At 30.4% G+C, this 23,586-nt stretch overlaps 3 protein-coding genes and 1 non-coding gene across 7 annotated transcripts; 2 read left to right on the top strand and 2 right to left on the bottom strand.

Annotated features, from left to right (window-relative positions):
• The first annotated feature begins 97 nt into the window (after positions 1-97).
• LOC105196061 (RNA exonuclease 5) lies at positions 98-4,675 on the top strand. Of its 2 annotated transcripts, XM_011161788.3 has the most exons (10): positions 98-266; positions 764-926; positions 1,003-1,175; positions 1,641-1,887; positions 1,991-2,189; positions 2,387-2,618; positions 2,696-2,840; positions 2,930-3,180; positions 3,555-3,951; positions 4,214-4,675. In XM_011161788.3, exons 2-10 carry the CDS (start codon positions 801-803, stop codon positions 4,493-4,495), a joined length of 2,052 nt encoding a protein of 683 aa, XP_011160090.1. In that variant the 5' UTR covers positions 98-266; positions 764-800; the 3' UTR covers positions 4,496-4,675. The 2 variants fall into 2 exon arrangements, with proteins under 2 accessions (XP_011160090.1, XP_011160098.1); XM_011161796.3 differs by lacking the exon at positions 98-266 and having other exon boundaries at positions 785-926; positions 1,007-1,175.
• Positions 4,625-13,791, bottom strand: LOC105196048 (putative leucine-rich repeat-containing protein DDB_G0290503). Of its 2 annotated transcripts, none has more exons than XM_011161769.3 (6): positions 13,564-13,791; positions 12,514-12,838; positions 11,816-12,075; positions 11,623-11,733; positions 11,393-11,512; positions 4,625-10,980 (listed from the first exon to the last, which is right to left on the bottom strand). In XM_011161769.3, exons 1-6 carry the CDS (start codon positions 13,619-13,621, stop codon positions 4,976-4,978), a joined length of 6,879 nt encoding a protein of 2,292 aa, XP_011160071.2. In that variant the 5' UTR covers positions 13,622-13,791; the 3' UTR covers positions 4,625-4,975. The 2 variants fall into 2 exon arrangements, with proteins under 2 accessions (XP_011160071.2, XP_011160077.2); XM_011161775.3 differs by lacking the exon at positions 13,564-13,791 and adding an exon at positions 13,280-13,302.
• Positions 13,792-14,857: 1,066 nt separating this feature from the next.
• LOC105196112 (rho GTPase-activating protein gacZ) lies at positions 14,858-19,965 on the bottom strand. 2 transcript variants are annotated; one of them, XM_039452741.1, is made up of 4 exons: positions 19,272-19,965; positions 16,817-17,168; positions 16,472-16,731; positions 14,858-16,318 (listed from the first exon to the last, which is right to left on the bottom strand). In XM_039452741.1, the coding sequence occupies exons 1-4, from the start codon at positions 19,297-19,299 to the stop codon at positions 15,966-15,968; spliced, it is 993 nt and encodes a 330-aa protein (XP_039308675.1). In that variant the 5' UTR covers positions 19,300-19,965; the 3' UTR covers positions 14,858-15,965. The 2 variants fall into 2 exon arrangements, with proteins under 2 accessions (XP_039308675.1, XP_039308674.1); XM_039452740.1 differs by having other exon boundaries at positions 19,257-19,948.
• A 730-nt stretch (positions 19,966-20,695) lies between these two features.
• Trnak-cuu lies at positions 20,696-20,768 on the top strand. Its single transcript has one exon. It is a non-coding gene; the product is annotated as a tRNA-Lys (tRNA).
• The last annotated feature ends 2,818 nt before the right edge of the window (positions 20,769-23,586 follow it).

Here is a 23,586-nt window from a genome sequence, read left to right on the forward strand (position 1 = left end):
CTTCCAATGTAAAGGGGAAACAAGTAAACTGTGAACTAGTGCAGCCAGTTCAGCCGAAAAGTGCGACATAAGTAGTTGTGAAGAGCAGAGAGCAGACTCTTTGATTTTCTCTCTCTCTTTACGACTACGTGCATTTCTTAACCTAAAAATTTACACACGTTTTGTGCTATTCACATATTTATCCGTGTAATGTATTTATGCTGTACAATTGTTATGAACATATTGATGAATAAGAATAATGCTGAATTTTTTTGGTTGGTAACGAGGTAATGTCTATTAAGGTGATTTTGCGAATATAAGACATGATAACACATGTTATATGTGTAATACGTCGAAATATTTTTATAGCGTATAATTTGTTGTTCAATTAATATTTTAAATGTCTACAATTTATTTTTATTCGTAAATTATATTAATTTTTATATAAAGTATATAGATTATAAATTTATATAGCATGAATAAAAATATGATCATCTGTATAGCAAATAATATATTTAATAATAGTTATTAAATAACTGAGGAAAAAATAATAAAAGTTACACTCTCGCAGCACAGCTATACTTTATAATTTTTAATGTTTTCATATACATATATATGTGTATGTGGAACAATATATTGTATTATGCTCTACATTTAAAGAAAAAAAATTACTCGAAGCTTTAATCAAACATAGGGCTTGAAAATTATGTATGCCAAGTTTTTGTATGAACTATGTTGATATGATTTGTATGATTTGATATGTATATGTGTTGTTTTATTACAGATTTTAAATTATCTGCAACTCATATATGAAGTAAATTATGAAGGAGCGTACAACAAAACAATTACAACGATTAGAAAAGAAGAAAGCAAAGATGGCAGCATTTTTAGAAATTGCAAGACTCAATGATAAAGATAAGAAAGAAAAATTACAAGCTTTAAAGCAGGTATGTATATATTTAGATCTAAGAATAATTTAAAACATAATGTTCTTTCTGATTAGCTTTATGGAATCATTTTTAGACAGTAGTCACCACTGATGAGGTTAGCAAATCAAATGATAGTAATATGGCAGAAGACAAATCTATTCGTAAACGATCTTGTGAGCAAAACTCAAATGATACATGTATAAAAGCATGTAAGAAAGAGCAAAACTTTCCTGAACCAGAACCAGAGAATAACAATAAAAAACCCAGGTAGCTTTGTTGATTTTTAAATAGTTTATATATCATATAGCCAATAAATCAATAATATAATTTATTTAATTGATAATTGAATGATTTTTTTACAAAAACTAGACATGTGCAAAAAGTTTCAAGTTTCAAAATTAAATTTTAAGAAACAAAAAAACTCATTTTTCTTCGAACTTGTAATATAGTCAGAGTAATAAAGTGTGTAAGACTTTAATATTTTGTAAGAACCCTTTAAAAAATTGAACTTTTTTGGTTTTTGCAGAAATTTTATTTTGACCATCTATTTATATTTTTTATCTTCTGTTTGAGTTTATGAACACAATTATTTATAAAAAATGTGATATTACTGATAGAAAACGATTCGACGCTATGACATAGATTAAAAAAAAAAAAAAAAAATGCACTTGTTTGCTTTTTGCAGGAAACCCTTCAATTATATATTCAGTAATATAATTTATATATGTATAGATTAAGCGATATCAAAGAATATGCAAACTTGAAAGCGGAACTTAGAGAACGCAAGAAGAGGCTTAAGGCAATTCCGAGACTCACTCTCAAAGCTGTCGGTGAGAACGCTACTTTGGATGTCGGAAACATGACAAAGAGGATACCAATATTCCTTAGCGATGTACAGCATCTTTTGTTATACTCGTTGCTAGGACATCATTCTCCCTACTTACCAGCAAGGTGGTGTCAACTCGAGAAGTATAACAAAGTAATGTTGGATAATGTAGCGCACTTTGTTAAGTAGTACTTTACACTAACGATACTTTAAATTTAAAGACAGTGATATTTAATATAATCAATTTTCTCCAAAGATAAGCCATACCGTGGTCTTCGTGCTTGAAGGTTTGTCCTCGTATCATTTCATGGCTTATGAAGATATGTTTCCTCACATAGTACAAAATTTTAAGCACCGTTTAGAAGTGATAACGCCTACTGTTTATGGAGCGTCTATAACAGAAGAACTCGCAGCCGTTCCCTTAACAGGAACTCAAAGCGATAAACTAATTAAACGTATGTTATATACAGATAAAATATATTTGATGTATTTTCCATTAAAATTTTTTAAGTCTATTTTTGAAAATTCTAGTTGAATGATCCATATTAGGATATATATTCATAAAATTTATAACGATAAAATTGAATATATTGATTTCTAATATTCAAAAATTTGTATAGTATAATAATGGAAAACAATTGTTTACTTCTAGGATATGGTTCTCTAGAAACTGCTTTACAAGCAAATGGAAATGTCATAAAATTACTAAGAAGCGTCTTTCCAATGCATTTGACAAATAGCAATGTAAACTTTTCCATGACAAACAATTCCGTTGAAAATTTACCACAAACTGATAAATTCTGTAGAACAAAATTGCTTCTGTCGTTATGGCAGATGGTGGAAGAAAATTATCCTGTACCCCTGAAAGGAACATTAGCAAAAAAGTGAGACTTTGTGCTGTTACACATAGACATCAATATATTGTTGCAATAAAATCCTAATATGATTAATGTCATTTTAGGTATGGTTCGTACATATTAACGAAAGATGTTTATAAAGAAGCTACATCGACATCGCCAATGTTTGGTTTAGATTGCGAAATGTGCCTGACGACAAGCGGCTATCTAGAACTCACCAGAATAAGTGTCGTGGATGAGAGTATGAACGTAAGTATCAATTACACACATATAGACATATTATACATATTATACATTAGAAGGTAGCATGAATATCATTTCAATTAATTTAATTACAGGTTATTTATGATAGTTTGGTAAAACCGGAGAATCCGATAACGAACTATCTGACTCGATTCAGCGGTATTACTGAAGACATGCTAAATGACGTCAAGATTAGATTGCATGACGTTCAGCAGACATTGAGGACATTACTTCCTCCAGATGCAATTCTCGTAGGGCAAAGTTTGAATTCTGATTTGCACACGTTAAAAATGATGCATCCATATATCATCGATACTTCTGTAATATTCAATCTTACCGGGGACAGGTACTATAAAATATTAATGTTAATTAAATAGAGAAGAGCCAAGGAATGATCAAAGCAGAATCTTAATGCTTTTTCTAATTCCTAACTTTTTGCAGTATTTACAAAGATGCTTATTAGCATTAATATCATTAAATAGATTATCGATTTAATATTGTAATATTAGTATTCTGATTCAATTTATAAACTATATTTAATGTGCACTAGTGCATCAATCGAATTCGCTGTTAGATCTTATTCTGACCGTTCCTAAGCCCTTTTTTCTATTTTATTGTGCTACACATCACAATCATATCTCATTTACTAATGCTAATATCAATGTAAATAGCAATGTCAATGAGAATAAGTGCACTTCAATTATCTGTTATCTAATGCAGGTATAGGAAAACAAAATTGCAGATTTTGGTGCGCGAGTTCCTCGGAGAGAGCATTCAAGACAATAAAGCCGGACATTGCTCGACAGAGGACTCAAAGGCTTCTATGAAATTGGTAAAGTTAAAATTAGCGAATAGTGTGGATTACGGGGACGCCGTGTTGCTCGGTGATCGTAGCATGAAGATTTTGAAAATGGAAACGGATAACAAAGCGAAGCGAGAATTGCAAAAGACAGAGATAAAGAAATATGCCACGTCGCTATTCAGTCATATAACGAAAAATAAAGGCACCACCGCCGCCATTGTGGGCAACGATGAAGTTATATCCGAATATTCCAAATATTTAATAAACTCGTCTCTTAATATCATGGACGACGAAAGTTTCGCGAAGAATGATCAAGTTAGTACGCACCTATGAACCATGTTAAATGTTTTTGAATAAACTTTTATTGTCCGTTTCCACCAATATAAATTAACTTTGATTTCAGTTTAATTCTAACTTTTTCCAACTCTAAGAATTAGAAAAAGAATAAGTTAAGCCAAGATCAAAGTTAATTTACATTGGTGAAAAAGGACACATACACATATATCTGTCAAGAAACTAAAAAAGTAAATAAAAAAAGACAGGACGAATGTCTAATACCGATTTTCGATAATTGCAGGTACGTCTTGTGATAGCAGATAGCACTAAACACGCCGTAGAACGAACTTCGGAGATAGCGATGGACCACGCTTTTGTATTATGCCATGTGAAACTTACAAAAGAACAATTGCAAGATGAACAGTTGGAGGAAACGTTTCGTACTGTAAATCAATGGACTCGTCAAGTTTGGCAATGTAGCGCGATAAACAGCCTCGCATGTGTGATATTTAGTGGGATAAATACAGCAAACGGTTCTTGTTTTTTGAATATCAAGACGGAGGACAGCATCATACGAGCTTGAAAAAAAATGCTGAAATCGTTGAACCTCTGAGATTTATATGAAATAAACAAATTAATTTTGTTAACACCAAACACCAGTAGTATCAAAAAAACCTATCTGGCTATGTATATTAATTTAGATAAATACACGCTTGTACAAATAACTTTTATTAATAGAAATATATTTTATAATTTTCATTTATTTGTATTGTGGAACATGCTTATTTCTAAAGTGTACTTATTTCTTACTCGTACAACAAATGAAACAATTTATCATAGAAAAATATTAAACGTCATGTAGTAATATAGATACAACTGAGATACAATTACTCTTTTGGTAACCCTGTTTAAGTGTTTTCTTTGAGAAATATGCCAAATTGATAAAATTCCTACATATAATCACAATAACTTAATTTTTTACGAATTTCATCTTTTTGAAAACGTTAAAGTACATTCTAAAGCTAAAATAAAATATAATTAAATTTATTATTGAAAAAAATTATTATTTAGTACTTTTAATTTTGTCGTGATATATCAAATAAGCCGATATTGGTTCTCGAGCATTTCTGTCAAACATACGTTGTCTGAACGAAGCCACCGCATCAGCCGGTTTCGACGGTTTTTTAGTGTCCTGCACGTTTACTGCACGGAATTGTGTGGTGCAATCAGAGGTTTGTGACGTTAATGAGTCATCACGGGTGGCAGTCGCTGTCTTCGATTTACCTATTTTCTTCGACGGTACTATCTTTTCCTCGTCTCGCAAAATTTTTTGTCTTTTCTTCGCTCTCGTTGGCACATCCACAAGATTCTTAATTACCTCGTCCGAAAGTCGCTTCAAGCCACTTGATGATGATAAAATCTTGCTCTCTTCTTTGACTTCTTTTTTCGATTTTTTGGCAAGAATATTCGTATGACTCTCGTTTTCGATATCGGGTCGACGGCGTTTCTTCGACTTTAATTCTTTAGTGTTATGGGCTACATTTTTCGATTCGCTCATATCCAGTGAAGTTTCTTGTAATTTATCAGACAATGAAATTTTTCCCGATTTTAATTTCGAAACTGGAATTTGTATTGGTAAAGTATGCTTCTTTTCGGTCCGCTTAGTTTCGATACTCTCTATCGCTTTCTGTTGTTTAGCTTTCTTTTTTACTAATTTTTCTTGTTTATTTACAAATTTATTTTTCTTCTTGTGCAGTAAAAACTCTGTTGCGTTCTGGCAAATATATTTAAATAGATCAGCTTCATTTATATCCTGTTCAATTACATGAATTTGTTTTTCCTTGTTTTTCTTCTCTACCTTATTGATCTGACATGCATATTCGCTAGCATTATTTTGTACAATAGTTAATTTATTAGTGTTAGCATTTTTTTTCTTTTTAGAAATCTGTAATTTTCCTGAGTCTTCAGATAAAGTTTTTTCGACAATATCTTCCTTTGATACTTGTTTCTTCTTTTTCTTTTGTTTCTCATTGAATTGATAAGCATCTTCGCGAATATTATCCTGTACAATAGCTAATTGACTATGCTTAGCAAGTTTCTGTTTTTTAGGAATCTTTAATTTTACTGCGTCTTCAAATACGTTTTCTTCAGTAATATTTTCCTTCGATGTTTCCTGTTTTTTCTTTTTCTTCTGTTTCTCGTTGATCTGATAAGTAGCTTCTCGAGTCCTATCATCTTTTGCGTTAAGTGATTGAATAAATTGGACATCTTTCTTCTTTTTAGAAATATTTAGTTCTTCAGATAAAGCTTCATCAGTGATATTTTTCTCTGATGTGTCTTGCTTTTTCTTCTTCTTCCTTTTCTCATTCATCTGACATACATCTTTACGAGTATTATCCTCTACACTAGTTAACTGAGTAAACTTGACACGTTTTTTCTTTTTAGGAACATTAATTTCTATTACGTTTTCAGGCGAAGCTTTAACGATGACATGTTCCTTTGATGTATTTTGCTTTTTCTTTTTCTTCTTTTTCTCACTAATCTGACACACATCATCATGAATATCATCCTCTACACTAGTTAATTGATTAAGTTTGACAAGTTTCTTCTTTTTAGGAATATTTGCTTCCATTACATCTTCAGACAAAGCTTTAACAATAATATGCTCCTTTGATGTATCTTGCTTTTTCTTTTTCTTCTTCTTATTAATCTGACATACATCTTCACGAATATCATCCTCTACACTAGTTAATTGAGTAAGCTTGACAAGTTTCTTCTTTTTAGGAATATTTACTTCTATTACGTTTTCAGGCGAAGCTTTAACGATGACATGTTCCTTTGATGTATCTTGCCTTTTCTTTTTCTTCTTTTTCTCATTAATCTGACATACATCTTCACGAGTATCAGTCTCTACACTAGTTGATTGAGTAAGCTTGGCAAGTTTCTTCTTTTTAGGAACATTTGTTTCTATTACGTCCTCAGACAAAACTGTAATAGAGTAATTTTCCTGTGTTGTATGTAGCTTTTTCCTTTTCTTCTTTTTCTCATTAATCTGACATACATCTTCACAAGTATCTTCCTCTACGCTAGTTAATTGAGCAAACTTAACAGGTTTCTTCTTTTCAGCAACATCTAATTTTGTTATGCCATCAGGCAAAACTTTATCGATTATATTTTCTTTTGATGATTCTTGTTCTTTACGTTTTTTCTGTTTCTTTTTACTACGTTTTTGTACGACATCGTCATTAGATAGTGTTATTACCTCAGCTACTTCCTCATTATTTTTTTCTTGCATTTTCGTTTGTCGAGCATCCTTGTTTTTTATAAGTAATTTTTTCTGTAATGAACCAGCTTCTGTTAACATTGGTGCACTTTCGTTTAACTTCTCTTTTCTAAGATGTTTTATTGTTGGTGTCTCAATTTGGATGTTCATTGATTTGCGCGATTCTGTCTTGGGAGGTGTTGATTTACATAATTGCTTAAAATAATTTGTCTGTTCCGATCCTAATAAGTCAAGTGAAAAGTTGTCTTGTGACATCGTTATGACCATGTCTTTATGTGCATCGCTGAACAACTTCAAACTGTTGTTTTTATTTAATATTGGGTCCTCCTTTGATTTTTCTTTCATAGTAATCTGCGTTACTTCACTTGTAAGCGAGTTGTTTTTACTTCCTAAAGTTCTTTCCAACTTTTCATCAAGTCCCACTTTTTTATAAGCGTTAAGTTTTGGAGTACTAAATTTCATTGACATGAGTGATTTTGACAAGTTTCCTCCAGACTCAAATTCAGACTCTAATTCATTTAATTGTCCTGTCAAATTTTGTTCATCTCTACTTTTCGAGAAATATTGTGGATCGGTCTTCCTTCTTTTCTTAGTTGATGAAGAAATTAAATTAGTTGTTTCTGACAAGATAGTTTCATTTTCCTTCGTAAGAGATTTCTTCTTTTTCTTCTCAGTCGACAAGTTTGAATTTGACGAATTCTTCATTTTGTTGAAGACGTCATGTTTTGTTTCCGTCTTGGTTGTACGAGGTGAAGCACGCATGCTGGATTTGTTCTTACTTTTATGAATGTTAGATAGTTTATCAGAGGCACTGACACATGAAGAATTGGCCTCCATTTTGGTAAATTGGTTTTCGTCTTCTTCTTCGTCCGTTGTATCTTCATCCTTCTGTACATTTTCATTATCTTCTTCATTTGCAATTTCCATATTTTCCAGTTCATATTCACGCGCTTGTTTAGAATTATCAAAAATGTGATGATTGACTGTCACCTTCTTTTTTTGTGCATCTTGCAGGTTTTGAATATCTTCATCATTATCATCTTCATTGCTGTCATCTTCTTCGTTATCATCATCTTCTTTGTTGCTATCATCTTCTTCGTTGTTATCGTTTTGTTCATTATCATCTTCTTCTTCATTGTTTTCTTCCTCATCTTCTACTTCATCATCATCAACTATGAAATCTGCAAGATCTGAACCGTTGTCATCAGAATCTGAAAACTCTACTTCTGAAGTTCTGCATTCATCAGCAATTACATCATCATCAGAAAACTTTTGTTCTACTCCATCCAAATTATACTCTCTGTTGATATCAGAATCGCTGCTGCTGTCATCAAAATCGTCATCGCTTTGTATTATTTCACTTTGGTAGTAATTTTTAGTAGATTCGTGATCACTATCTGATCCTTTATTTGCTACTGTAGAATAAGTTCTAGCTTTAAATTCAATAGGTACTAAATTTATATCACTATTACTGCTTTCATCATCAGTCAAATCTGTCAGCTTCTCAATTACAGACTTTGACTTTTCTACAGAACGGTTTAAAGGTGTATTTTCATTTTTTTTATTACTATCTTTAGTTGAAATGTTGTTCTTTTTAGACTTGGTTGCATTATCATCTGTTTCCTTATTAGAGGATTTATTCAAGGAACGTTTCTTATCTAATTTTTTTCCAGTACATGTATTTGTGTTATCAAGTTCCTCCTCTGAATCATCCACTCGAGCTTTGTTTACAGAAACATTGTGTACAGATGTATCTTTTAAAGATTTATTTAATGATGTTCGTTCTTTTATCGATTTTCGTAAAGATGTATTTTTTTTACTTAGCGACCTTCTATTTAATTCACTTGTATCACCTTCAATTTCTTCCTCTAAATCTTTATCTGCTTTAAAAGATTGTTCTTTCGTTTTTGCTGATCCTGATGTATCTAATCTAGAAATGGGTCGATCATTAGTTTGATTTAAAGCTGTTTTAGATTTATTTAAAGATTTATCAGCGTTGACTTCATCACTTTCATCTTCTGCACGAGGAGGAGAATCCTGATCTATTTCGGTTGTAAGTCTCTTTATAGTTCTTGATTGTTGTCTTTTAACTTGCTTTCTGTTCTCTTTATTTTCAATATCATCCATTAAACATTCTTTTACACTATCCGATTTTTCCATACTATGATTCGTTCGCGATGCATCTGACTGACTTTTCCATAACATGTCAATAGTGTCATCAGAATCATATTCGAAAGATTCTGACACTTTTGCAGCTTTTATAGTTTCAGCCTTCAACCATGCTTGTTTATTCGCCAAAAGAAGATCATCGGAAGATTCACTTCCATTTTCCACTTCTCCCGCCGATTGAGAGGTGACTTGTACTGCGTTAGGTTCAGCATTATTTTTCTCCTTCCATTTGTCAACGGGAATATCTTGAAATAAATTAATGCCGATATTGACATCAGAAGCATCATCATCGATTTCCATATCTTCTCGATCTTTTTGATTCGTTTCCATTTGCGAACTCTCTTTTTCTCCCTCCAAATTGTCTGTACTCTTCCGTTTTAAGTTCTGTTTTACAATCTTTTTCAGTAAAGAATCTTCTGTATCCGTTTTCTCAGTTGATATATCCATGGTAGATATTTTAGATGTGTCTATTTCACCGAAAGATTGGTTATCTTGAATTGTTGCATCATTCGAGATGCCACATGTGGAATTATTTGTTTCCAAGACAGCATTAGAAGATTTTGATACCAATTCTGTTACATGTTTAGATGAAGTTGTCTGTTCCTGTTTTTGTTCTATAGAAACAGAATTGTCAATTACTTTATCTTGAACCAATTGTTCTTCCATGATAATAGCTTCGTCGTCAGAACTTGTATTTGGTGTCATAATATGTAAATCTATCAATTGATTAGACTTATTGTTAGCGTGTACTGAAACTTCACTTTTATCTCGAGATGGACTTCGTTCATCTAACATTAATTTCATTTCGTCATCATCTAAAGAAGAAGTGAGATTATCTCTATCATCTCTTATCTGTTTAGATTGGATTAGACATGGAGAGGAACGCGATGTTTCATCTTCTTCATTTGACTTCATTCTGTTACAATCCTTATTATTTGCAATAGTACATTCAATTTTATCGATTTTATCTGATTCACTAATCTTTTCGCAAATCTCTGTTGTTTCCTCATTGGAATTAAACGTACTTATATTTTCAACAGATGTTTTATCTGTGTTAGTAACCATGTCAACAAGTTCGGTATTGTGATGTTGTGACAAGTTTGATTTATTTATAGCAGTTAAATTTAAAGATTCTACAGAAATATCCATCTTTTCCGGAGAGCCATCGGCAGATTCTTGTGACAGATCACTGTGTTTGATCGCAATTTCTGTTGATTCTCTTGAACGACGTCTATTGCTCGAGTTTAGTTCTTTTTTCATAGATTTAATTTCCTTTTCATTCAATGATTTATTTGCCGTAAACGGCAAAGCGAGAGATTTGACAGAAGATAGTATCACTTGAGGCATCCCCTTTTCTGCATCATTAATAATGTTCAGTATTTGATTTTCCTTGTTACTCCTTTGTTCCTCACCAGAAGTGTCCAATAAGTTTTCAGGCATACTTTCCAATTCTTTCGATTGACACATTTCAACTAACGATGATTCTAGATCAGACAGACTTTCAGCTTCTGTTTTCTTGTCTTTTACAAAATTTTGACTTGGAGGACTAGAAGAGTCGATAATAATATCTATATCACTGAATGATGAAGTTTTTACAAACCTCCATTGTTCCTCAGCTACAACAAATAAATAACGAATAAATTACAATTATCTCATGTCATTTAAAATAGTATTAATTTAAAATTCTAATAAAAGATAGTAAATCTTTGAATTTGACAAGCAATTTACTAGATATATTTTTAAAAAGTCAAACATATATAAATGTTGAGAACAGCCCTATGAAACTTAGTTTCTAGTATCCATGTAATGTTGCCATAGCACTGGTAACATTCAGTTCTGTTAATACATATGTATACAATGTGCTGTGGGTGTTTCACAATATTTCACGCATCTAAAGCTATAGAATATAAACAAGACTGAATTATCAGCGCCGCGTAGTGACTCAAGGTCATTAAGTACATACATAATATTGGAAATACAAGAGTTTCATAGGTCTGGAAATTGGGGAAAATTTTTAATTTTTTTTACCGTCAGTAGTCTCCGTATCCTTCACTGTTACTTTATCCATGTCTTCAGCTTGTGCTTTGCCTTTTTCCTCTGACAATTGATGTGCTTCTGATTTTGAATCAGGTGAAGTCTCTACTTTTTCTTTAAAAAATCATAAAATTAATATAAAAATAGAGATAGAGTTCATTTTTTTAAGAAAATTTATTTTAGTTTATTCTTTTGTTAATTTTACTATTGCTTCTTTTACTTACCAAAGTTAGAATTTTTTTCACTTTCGTCCTTATCTATACTTTGACAGTTTTGATTAATTTTTTTACTTTGTGCAAAACGTGATGCTTTATCTGGTGAAGACTCAGAGTTTCCTAAAAAAAAAAAGAAAAAAAGTTAAGTGTAATAATAAAGTCTCTCGACTCTTTAGATTTAAAAACAAATTTAAAAAGTTACCTGAACTTGTGATTTCATCAGTTTCAGCTATTGTAGCATCCAATTTTACATAAGGTACACGATCCTTTAATTCAATTTGCTCTTTGTTTTGAAAGCTTAATGGCAACATGGACGCTCGTCTGCGTGTTGTCTTAGTTGGTGTATCAAATTTTTTATTTTGATTGGGCAAAGATTCTGGACCCACAGAGTTAGCTCTTGTGCTACGTGTGATTCTAGCAGATTCCAAGTTTATCTCGGAACCAGCACGCGTAAAGCGCTTACTAAATGACATAAGACAATGGTTACAAAAGTATAAACTATTAAATATATGTGAAGGGTTTTCTCAACCAAAACCAATTTTTTTTTTTTAATTTGAGCTATAACAACCAATCATTCACTATCAATACAATCACATCATGAACAATTTTGTTTTGGTAAGAATCCAATGGAAAAAAAATGTAAATATAAGTAGTAAATATAATTTCTGCAAAAGAACAAATAAGTCTAGAAGATAATTTTTTAATTTGGACTAAAAAAATTTTTTTTGATAGGTCCTGAAAATTTTAAATTTCATTCTTATATCTATTATATGTTTAAAGAAAAATTATTGTTTTTATACAATAAATGGTTTAAAATTGAAAAGTTTTTTATTTCCTGCAAATTTAACTTTTGAACTTATTTGGTTTTTGTATGAAATCCTTCAATTGTATTAATCATACCTAGATGCTCGAGTGATAACTTTGGTAGGTGTGTTGGAACTTGAGTTCTGTCTTATACGTCGTTTTACAGGTGTTTCCAGGCCTTCAACATCTATCTCACTGACCTCTGAAGAAGCAGAATTTTTTCGCAGCTTTTTCATTGTGTCTGGGACAGTTGAATCGCCACTTGCTGTTTGTGCTCTAGTACTCCGGATTGTTTGATTACTGCTGATACTACTATCACTTTCAGAACCTGGTGAATATTTACTCTGCTTTATGCTTATTCTGCTGCTGCGACGTAATGGAGAGTTCACAGTAAGCATTCGAGTCTGCATACGACCAATAACTACAACACAGAAATAACAAAAAAAAACTAAGCTAATCAAACTAGAAGATTACAAGGTCAGAGTATCTAAGATCATAAACAACAAAGATAGTAATGTATAGTCTTGAATTTAGTAGTCAATTCATTTTACATAGTTACACACATAAATAATTAGAATATAAAACATTAGATTCTGATTTTATATATGCATGTATTTATATCTATATATTTAAATAGGCAATTAAAGTAATATATTTGCAGTTTGTCATCTCATTGTTTAAGTCAACAATAGTAATCAAATGATGCAAACAAACATACAACCATACAAAAACCAAGAATTTTTTCAAGATTATTACGTCTCAAAATGCAACGCGTGAATTTTACAATTATTGGAAAAGAGCTTCTTCTATATAGAAATATATTCAAACCAATAAACATATATTCATACAAGTCACATGTTACCGTTAAGAAAGAAAAACCGGAAGAATAACGTTGTCGGAAATGTTCTTGAATCGATGAGAATATTCTAGCAAGAGTAACAGCAATCCCCGAGAGACGCGAAGACCAAATAGGAAAAAAAAAAACAAAGGAAAGGTCGCGATACAGTCGCACTACAGCGTAATTAATGACAACAATCGCAAATAAATAACATAACTCTCGATGCCGAGATGACCGGTAGCAATCGGCCGGTGTTTTTTTAATCTCGTGCGCATACAGGTCGAAAAGAAAAACTAGGTAATACGAACCTCCCTTCGGTTCCAGGTCATCGTCCGAATCCTTCACGGAGGTCACGGAGCGCGGCATCTTCTTCGAATCATATATTGGAATAAACGCTGTGTAGAAGAGGAACGTTTCTAGACGTTGGAAAAAGGTTATCGAAACCACGTGTTACCTCGTTCCGGTACAAATTTGAACTTCACGAACCAACAGTCGTACGAATGGTAACGGACAGCGCCGACCATAGACGTAATAAAAGTAGACGAGCGGGAGGTGTGAGATTAAAACAATAGGTGTGTTCTAAAATGTGCTAACAGTAAAAATATCGTGATTGAGTACTAAGTAGTTAAAAAATTACAAACTTTTAACTTGGGTAATTTTAACTGGTTATTTTTAAAACGTATAAACTTTTTCTCTTGGGTTTTCTTTTTTGTAAATTAAAAATTTACAAAGCTTTGTGTTCACGATGATAGAAATTATTCTAAACAATATACATTAGCATAAATATAATATTTTTTTTAAATTATCGTTTTTATATTAGGGACGCATTTTTTTATTTCACAAAAGTTATTTAAGCTTTCTGTCCATGATGCTAGGAATCAGTCCGAGATCTCGGACAAAAAAAGAATTGGCCAATCGCATTGTACAATTCCGCCAACTGACTAATGCGATTGATCCATTTTCTCTCTATTCGAGATCTTGGATCGACCTCTAGCATCGTGCACGTGTGTGTGTGTGTGTGTGGACATAAGCCTTAAAAAATATTTTATACAAAAGGAAAAATATATCTTTGTTACTTTGTATAAACATAATTCAAAAAGATATATAAACTTATTCAATAATGTATATTGTGATTGTTTTGTTAGAGTAATTTAAAAAAAATTGCATCTTAATTAAATATGCTTTTCAAAATTAACGTTTAATTCAACTTAATTTAATCTTAATGTACCTTTTAACATCACTAAATAATTTTACAAGCCATTAACTTTAATTTAGCGTAAGAAACATATTAACTTATTTTCTGAAAAAAACTTAAATTGTATATATATATATATATAGAAACATATTAACTTATTTTCTGAAAAAAACTTAAATTGTATATATATATATATATCACTGCCTCTTTAAATTTATTAATGTAATTTCCTTTTTTACTGTTTCTTCCAGCTTCACGTAATTTTCCAGACAGCACAAACATTTAAAAGTGGTGCATAAAATGTTTTAGAGCTGTAATATATAAAAAAATTTAAGCAATAAGCAAATTGCTAATCATAGTTAAAAACTTGAGGCATAATATAGACGGTAGTAAATTCAAACTCTTGATTTTCTGTAAAAATAAGCTTGACATTTATTAATAATTTTCCTTTTTTTTCACACAAGCTTTCCCAAGATCTTGACGGAAATAATTTGAAGTACACTTGCAAATGAAATGAATGACAAAATTATCTCTCTAGAGCATTAATAATGAAATCTCTTATTTTGTTATTTCTGAATAATTTCAAAGTAAGCGCTACAATCAATAGCTGCATTCAGCAGAAAAAGCAATTCTACAACTATTGTAAGAATCTTTATCAATTGGTCATTCTTAATTTATATAATTTGTTTAAACAGATTCTGCAAAAACTAAAGACAAAAACTAGTCAATTATTAAAAAATCCTGCAACAGTTGTAAAGCTACTTTTTCTGCTGAATACAGCTTATTACTCACACATCTGTATTAAAATATACTAATCAAATGCATTTTTGTTTACAGATATAATTCATATTAATCATAGAAACGTCTTTAGGCTTCATCATAACATGTTTTCGCAAGATAAAAACCTTTGGCATTACAAATCTTAATGCATATTCTGAGAAAATAAAATGAATTCTCACATTGCTTTTCTCCATGGTTTTTTATAAACTATATAAGTTAAACTTAAATAACATATTCGCGATATTCGTAAAAATAATCTCTAATATCGAAAAAAATCCATTAAATAGAAAAAATAATTATCAAACTGCACTCTGTCATACTATAATTTACACTTTTTTTTTTCTTATTTGTATCTTCAAAATCCTTATAATTGTCCCCTTTTCTACTTTGGTATCACTGCTCTCAATAATATTTGTGGCAAAATATATTTGATGGATTTATTCTTATTTTTATGAATTTTGACCAATTTATTAGAGGTACTGGTGTACGAAAAAATGGCTTTTTTTGACAAATTGTTTTCGTCTCCTTCATCCATTGTATTCTTTTCCTGTAAGTTTTCTTCATTTTCAGTTTCCATGTGTTTATTAATTCTACGTCAATATACACTTATTTATTTCCATTTACCACTTTTTTTTTGTACATCATTTTCTTTTGTAAACATTACATATCTTTTTTTTACTATCTTCTCCATTTGAAAGCTTTAAATAAATTTAGAAGAAAATGACTGCTAGATTGTTAAAGTACCGTACGGATATGTAAGCGCCTTTTAATGATAATTAAATATGTTAGAATACAGAGGTTAAACATTAAGAGATTTAACATAAAGAGACGATTAAACATAAAATCATCATCATCCGAATCTGTTTCACTTTCCATTTCATAAAAGATCTTTTTCATCTCGTTATTTGTCAAATATGATGAATTGCTGCTATCAAAACTGTTATCATCAGAAACATTGCCATCATCAGAAACATTGTCAGCATCAGAAACATTGTCTTCATCAGAATCGTTGTCATTATTGTCTTCTTTCTCTGACAATTGAAGTATTTCATCTGATTTTAATGAAATAGTTGAAGTCTCTATTTTTTCTAAAAAAATATATATAATATAAAAATATGAATAGAGTAAAATAGTTCATTTTTTTTTAATTTACTTCATATTGAATATTAAGCTATATTAATTACAAATCATACTTATGTAAAATATCAGTAGAGTTCTCGATAATAGTTTTAAAAAATTACCTAACCATTGTGTGACTTTATTATTGACTTCTGTATTCAATTGCACATAAGATTTATGATCTTCCAATTTAATTCGCTCTTTAATCAAAGAATTTGATACCATAATCACGTTCGGGCGTTTTTTGATTGGTGAATCAGTTTGGCTCTTATTTGAATCTGGCAAAACTTCTGGATCGATAGAGTCAGCTTTTCTTTTAAGTGCGGTTTTGACTGCTGGCAAGCTTGACTTTGTCTCGAAACCAGCACGCGTAAAACGCTTACTAACGATAATATAGAACAATGATAATGTGACATACACTATATATTGTATTATATATTATTATTGTATTGATTCATTAATTATACCTAGCTACTTGAATGTTACTGATAGATGTGCTGACAAAATCTCCATCATTTGAGCCCTGCTTTGTAGTTTGTTTTTTAGATGTTTCCGAGATATCGACGTCTACTTCCCTAATCTTTGAAGAAATGGAATGTTTTCTAGTATGTATCTTCAATGAGTCTGAGACAATGGAATCCATAATTGCTATCTTTGTTGTAGAATTCTGGGTTGTTTGACTACAGCTGCTACTACTGTGACTTTCAGAATCTGGTGAATATTTATTCTGCTTTATGCTTATTCTGCTGCTACGGCGTAACGGATGAGAGTTCACTGCACCATATCTAGTACACATTCGAGTCTGCATATGATCAGTAACTATAACACAAAAAATAACAAAAAAGCTAATTGAAATAAGAGACTAAAAAGTAAGAATATTCAAGATCACGTGAAATGAAACAAAGATAATAAATTAATATTTTTAATTTTAATAGCATTTTATATATTTACATAAATAATTAGAAAAACAGATTTTCATTTCTTCATTAAATACCTAATTTTCTATTTAAATAGATAATTAAGATGAACACAGATAACATTTGCAATTTTCTATTTCATTATTTTTTACTTATATGTATATGTATTTTATATGTCTACACATATATATGACCTGTTAAAAAAAAAATTTCACTTTTTGCATAATCGCGCTTCACAACGCTTAATCTAAAGCCTGATTTATGCAGGCTGGAACCAATAAAGTTTACCAATAGAATTTCAATGCATTTGTTCATAAAAATTGATGAATAAAAGCATTGAAATCTTAATATTAAACTTTATCAATTTCAGCATAAATTAATGGTTACAGCTTTCATAAACTTTACGTTGAAATTCTATTGATGAACTTGATTGATAAATTATTGAAATTCTATTGATAAACTTCCAGCCTGCCTAAATCAAGCATTGTGAAACGTGATTATAAAAAACTGAAATTTTTTTCAACAGATTATAATGTATCAAAATACAACACATAAATATCAAAAGATTTGGAAAGGTTTCTGTACATCAGGTTTATTCAATAAATATATGTATTAATAAATAAGTGTATAAGGGTCAAGTTGACAGTATAAATGTTTTGATGCATTCTTTGATTGGTCAGTTAGTAAAATTCTTTATTCTGATTGATCAATCAAATGCTTTGATGCATTTGTAGCATTAAATTGACTGCATCCCAAGGATAGGAATAAAAATGAAAATGACCCCATAATTTACTTGATAAATTACAATAAATTACCTGATAATTTTAAAAAGCTATCAAATGATAATTTATCAAATGATAATTTAGAATTTCAGAAATAAAAAAAAAATTTGATATGAAGCTTAAAAGAAGCATTTAGTCTTTGACACGAGTAAAATATTTTATTTAGTTTATATTTTCCACAAAATATTTTAATACAGTATTTTTATATGCTACATGTGGTCTATAATAATTAGGAAACTAGTTTTACATAGTAACTAATAAAACTTCAAATAAATTTTTTTATTAAGCTTTTCAAAACAACAGGTGTAAAGGTGCTTAATTTTTTAATTTATATTTTTTATGCCATCATCTTTACAGGCTTACAGTACCTTTATTTATTATCTGAATGTTTTAGCGAAAAATATGTAGTATAGTAATCGAAAAATTTTAATATTAGAGACAAAAACATTTAATTTTATAATTGTATATAGAAAATGAAATAAAAGTTCTATAACTGCACTGTAAAAATATCTAACAAAAATATAGAATAATTTTTAAGTAGTAAAACAAAAAGCTAAATTTAAAAATGTTAGTAAATATTAAGAATTATATTTTATTTCACATTGCTCTCTAATTCTTGTTCATTATATGACTCATCATCATCAGAGAGTTTATAAAAAATTCATTTATCAATTATATATACAATTGATATATAAAAATATAGAAGAGTGTTGTTTTATAATACAGAAAGTGATTACAGCCTATTTGCATGTAAGACTATCAAAACAATGAATTTTACCAAAATTTCCATTAAATTACCATTTATAATTTTAACGTAATTGTCATATTGAATCCAATGGTAATTTCATCTCTACACAGGAGCACATTCTTGCATAAGACAATCGATTAAAACCCTTTTTCAGGATAGAAATAATCCTCTACTTGGTTGATTCTTTTGCAAGTTTGTGTTCTCGCCATTAGTCATAGGTTGGAATAATTCATGTGTCGGTTCTCGGCTCGGCAGGAGAGATGCAAAGACGGAAAGAAGGAAAAAAAGAGTGAAGAAGTTGAGATGCGTTCGCACTACGGCGTAAATAATTATTGCAATGAAAAATCGCAAACGCACAACTCACGATGTTGACCAATAGTGACCGATGAGGGTCCTTCTTTGCATCTCGTACTCATCATGTAGAGATGATGTAGATTGAAAAAAATTAAACAATACAAACCAGTCTTCGGCTTACTGTCTGAATCTTCCGTGAAACGTGGCATTCTTGCGATCCTTCGGATAATATCTCGGGCAATGGATGTTCTGAAGAAAAAAACGATTCTGAACGTGGGAGGAAGGTTATCGAGATCACGTTTGATCTGGTTTGATCACGTCAGCCCAATGCAAATTGACCTTCACGAACAAACGAACATCCGAATAACTGACTGCAATATTAATGATGCTAGGATACGAACGCGGTCTTGTCGAAAAGAAGACGAAAGGATATTCGCAATAATAAAGAGAAGTGCACACAACCGAAAGGCGCCCGATCGCCCCGATTTTCATTACTTATATTTGTGGCGCCAATCTTTCATCCTTTCACGCGAGCCATCTATCGGTAATTCATCAAGAAACTTTCCTTCGTTGATAAAGTCAATTTCGACTTTATATTCGTGTAAGCTTTGTGCGCGGCAAAATTTTATATATTTCTTGTATCTTCTCTCTGTTTTTTGTCATGCAACATAAAAAATGTTTGCAAATTAAGATTTCGACTTGCTCCATTTTTTAGATAGGAATTGGATGCATTAGATGCGTTGAATAAATTGAATAAAATTACAAATAAGTTTTTTTTTTTATTGTATGTTGAATACTACCTGAATATTATTCTGTTCTGAATACTATTCCGAAGTAATGTGCTGCTTTACATAGTTGGAAAATTAATATTTTAAATATTTTTAACACTTTAATATTTTTTTAAAACTAAATTAAGTTAAAAAGTAAAACAATAAATTTAGTTACATTAAAAGTTTCATAAATAAAAAAAAACTAGTGCAGTTAAAAATTGAATTAAAATTAAATGCGATTAAATTAAGTTAAATTAAAGATTAATTTTGAAAAGCATAATTTGTATTAAATTAGAATGTCGTAATTTTTTTAAATTAGATTACTCTGATTTATAAAATAATAGAACATTAGATAAATTATTTTTTTTTGTAAACTGTATATTTATATAAAATAACAATAAGAAATGTTTTTTTGTATGAAAATATATTTAATTATTTTAGAGAGAATTTTTCTTTTATTTAGATAAATTGTTAACTTAAGAAAAAGTTAATAAGTTAAAGTTTATTTATTTAAAAATATCTAAAATTCAATACATTTTTAATTAATTAAATTCAGTAAAAATCATTAACTTTTAACTTTGTTATTTAACTTTTAATTTTTTAACTATTTAAACTTGGAAATATATTTCAATCATTTTATGTTAATAATACATGATAAATAATTCCAAATAAAACTGACGTTTATAGAATGTTAAATACATATTGTTATTATTATACTCATTACTAGATTTTTTAATTGCTGCTTTATTAAATAATATATTAATATTTATAACAATGTCTTAACTAGATTTTTATGTTCCATTTAAGAAGCGATTTAAAAGAAACTGGTCGTCAAGCCCGGCTAGCTCAGTCGGTAGAGCATGAGACTCTTAATCTCAGGGTCGTGGGTTCGAGCCCCACGTTGGGCGGTTTTTTTTTACTTTTTTATTTCTAAAAAATTATCGCGTTTAAGTATATTTTTTATTAAAAATAAGATAAACTTTTTAAATTAAATACTTATTAAAATAGATATTTATAATATAAAATTTTTCCTCAATCTACATATTATTTTTTTATAAGAGAAAAAAGGGAAGAAATTTAATAGATTTAAAATTTATTAATTTTTCTCGAATATTTATTGTTTGTAATACAAAAATTGATCAATTTTATTTCCGATTATCTATTATTGCTAGTCAGTTTAAATATTATAACATTTATTTAATATTATGATATTTATTTACATATCTATAATATTTATAAGTAGATTTCTATTTTTTTTATATTTAAGTTTGCACAACTATGTGCCAATTTTGTCCTCCTGCTTCCAGAAATTTTCTTTCTCTATTAAATATCTTTACTTACAATGAGTTAGGCACACACAGGTCAACGAATAGTTTGTTATCAGCACGAGAAAATTGATAATCCATCATTTTACCCGCTTCACATCGTCTTATCTTTTCTTTTCACCTATCTTTCTCATCAGGATATACGTTACATTTCTGTAATCACCTGTTATCATTGTCCACACCGGTTATTCATCTGCGAATTAGAGCCACAGCGTATAAGGTGAACGTATGAGGTGAAAGGCTGTCCCTGGTCTCGGGCAAAGAATTCATTTCTTTCCCGGTTAATTTATCAGGGTTTTTGCTAAAGCTAAATAAAGAACACGTTACGAAGGACTCGCATACACTGATGAGAAAGAAAAAGGTATTTCTATAATAGGCTGACTATTTGGCCGGTTTGCGTGGTGTGAATGCAATCTTTAATCAGTGTCGCGTCGACTTCCGACGGTCGAGGATACATTATGTTTTCATCGGGAGATTTATTAAAAGTGGCTCACTTGTGGATAACCGAAGATCTCAATATATTTAACATGGACTGCGACGCTTGGTAGCAGTAATCGATGTTTGCCGTGGGATTAAAAAATCTTCGTTCATCAGCAACATTGGGGTGAGTTAGACGTCGAGTAACTATTTGTCGTTATCGTGGATATTTGTTATTTCTTCACGATTTTGTAATGTTCTCAAAGGGATTGTTGTCATCCACAGTGATTTAAACGTGCTTATTAATATAAGTGGAAAAATATTACGATTCACACAGTCACAATTAATCATAATTGAGGAACCATAATTGACAAGACCTGTTATTACTCACTTTGTATGTTTAGGCATCACCGCAACGTTGCTTAATATATCAGATTTATATTATTTTCAGATTTATATTAATTTCGCCATACCTAATAAAGTACTCGAATTTCGTAAATTGAAGATTTTTGTTCCATATAAGAAAATTTATAAAATACATTAAGGACGTAATTATCTCTCAGATTTGATGCACTCAATTAATACCCAGACTAATTGAATTCTACTGTATTCAATCAAGACGTCCAGCCGAGATTCATCTCAATTACGCGCGAAAGTTTCTTCGGTATCATTAAGTTCAGTTTCGGATCATTTCGCATTCCCTGCGAGCGGACAGTAGCCCTATGTAATGACATGTGTATTACATATGTACTTTGATTTTGTTCATCATTCACTTACAGAGCAAATTCATGTTTGATATTAATGACTAACGACACTTAAGTGACTAACGTCACTTTAAATAAGATAAATTTTGAATATAAATAAATATATATACGCCGTGCGTTTATATTTAATTTATATTAAATAATTTTTAATATCATAACACTTTAATTTTAATTACAATCCTCCGGCGAATTCTAAAGTTGACATTGTTTGGGTACAAAATATTTTAAATATTATAAATTGTTTTTTTCGTGTATGAATACCATACACAGAAAAATATATACTGAAAGTACAAGAATCAAGTAAATATTACTTGTTTCAAAATATTTGATAAGAGAGTATGGCAATTCTATCACAAAAGTTCTTCAAAAGTATCAAATTTATTCAAAATATGTTCAAAATATATTCTCACAGTAATTTAATATTTTAAATAAGAGTATTCAGTTAAGATAAAAATTCAATTTTTTTCTGATTTTTCTTTTATAAAATTTTGCAATATTCTTCGAAAGATGTAATAACGTTTTCAATTTTGCTAACATTTGTGTGATGAATATTTTAAAAGACATTTTGTCAAAAAAATATTCCTTGTTAAAGATAATTAATTAAAAAAATAAATAAATAATTAAATAAGTAAATAAGTAAATAAAAGTAAATAAAAGTAAATTGAGTAATTACTTTTTTCAAACAGTAGAACCGATATTTTTCTGACAATTTTCCGAGTGCAGCTCTTCGAACAATGCATTGTGCTATATTCCATAAGGAAAAAAAACTCGTTCTTTCTCCGCGATAAATCAGTAGATAATCGTGTTAAACCGGAATACATCCTGTGGCGGCGTTTATCGTTGCAATGTAATTTCGTTCGGCGTACCTTAATCTCTCTCTAAATCGAACGTTTACACTTTGATAACTCGCCGCCCGGTCGGAGAGCGTCTCGCAAGCCGCGGCTCCGGCTATGCCGTAACGATTCCTTAACGGAATTCGGTATGGAACACAATCCGGGTAGGTCGGAGGAGGAATATCGGGTCACGAACAAGCATATACTTTGTTGATGTAACATGAAACGACGGACGCGCGCGCACGAAGAATAAGCGATATGGAGCCGCGGACGAAGAGACGGAATCTCGCCGCGTCTGACTAAGCCGAACGTTTACTACTTGCCGATCGCTTTTACGAACATTGTTAGCTTGGCACTTCTACGGACATCGTATACGCATTCGTTCGG

This window comes from Solenopsis invicta, chromosome 8 (assembly GCF_016802725.1).
Source record: "Solenopsis invicta isolate M01_SB chromosome 8, UNIL_Sinv_3.0, whole genome shotgun sequence".
NCBI lineage: Eukaryota > Metazoa > Arthropoda > Insecta > Hymenoptera > Formicidae > Solenopsis > Solenopsis invicta.

Coding starts and splice junctions, on each gene's coding strand:
- LOC105196112 (XM_039452740.1), bottom strand. CDS start 19,299: ATGCCACGTTTCACGGAAGATTCAGACAGTAAGCCGAAGACTG. Junction 17,169..19,256: donor AGACAGTAAGCCGAAGACTG/GTTTGTATTGTT, acceptor TTTGTGTTATAG/TTACTGATCATATGCAGACT. Junction 16,732..16,816: donor AGTAACATTCAAGTAGCTAG/GTATAATTAATG, acceptor TATTATCGTTAG/TAAGCGTTTTACGCGTGCTG.
- LOC105196048 (XM_011161769.3), bottom strand. CDS start 13,621: ATGCCGCGCTCCGTGACCTCCGTGAAGGATTCGGACGATGACCTGGAA. Junction 12,839..13,563: donor TGACCTGGAACCGAAGGGAG/GTTCGTATTACC, acceptor TCTGTGTTGTAG/TTATTGGTCGTATGCAGACT. Junction 11,734..11,815: donor TGATGAAATCACAAGTTCAG/GTAACTTTTTAA, acceptor TTTTTTTTTTAG/GAAACTCTGAGTCTTCACCA.
- LOC105196061 (XM_011161788.3), top strand. CDS start 801: ATGAAGGAGCGTACAACAAAACAATTACAACGATTAGAAAAGAAGAAA. Junction 2,619..2,695: donor AAAGGAACATTAGCAAAAAA/GTGAGACTTTGT, acceptor ATGTCATTTTAG/GTATGGTTCGTACATATTAA. Junction 2,841..2,929: donor TCGTGGATGAGAGTATGAAC/GTAAGTATCAAT, acceptor ATTTAATTACAG/GTTATTTATGATAGTTTGGT.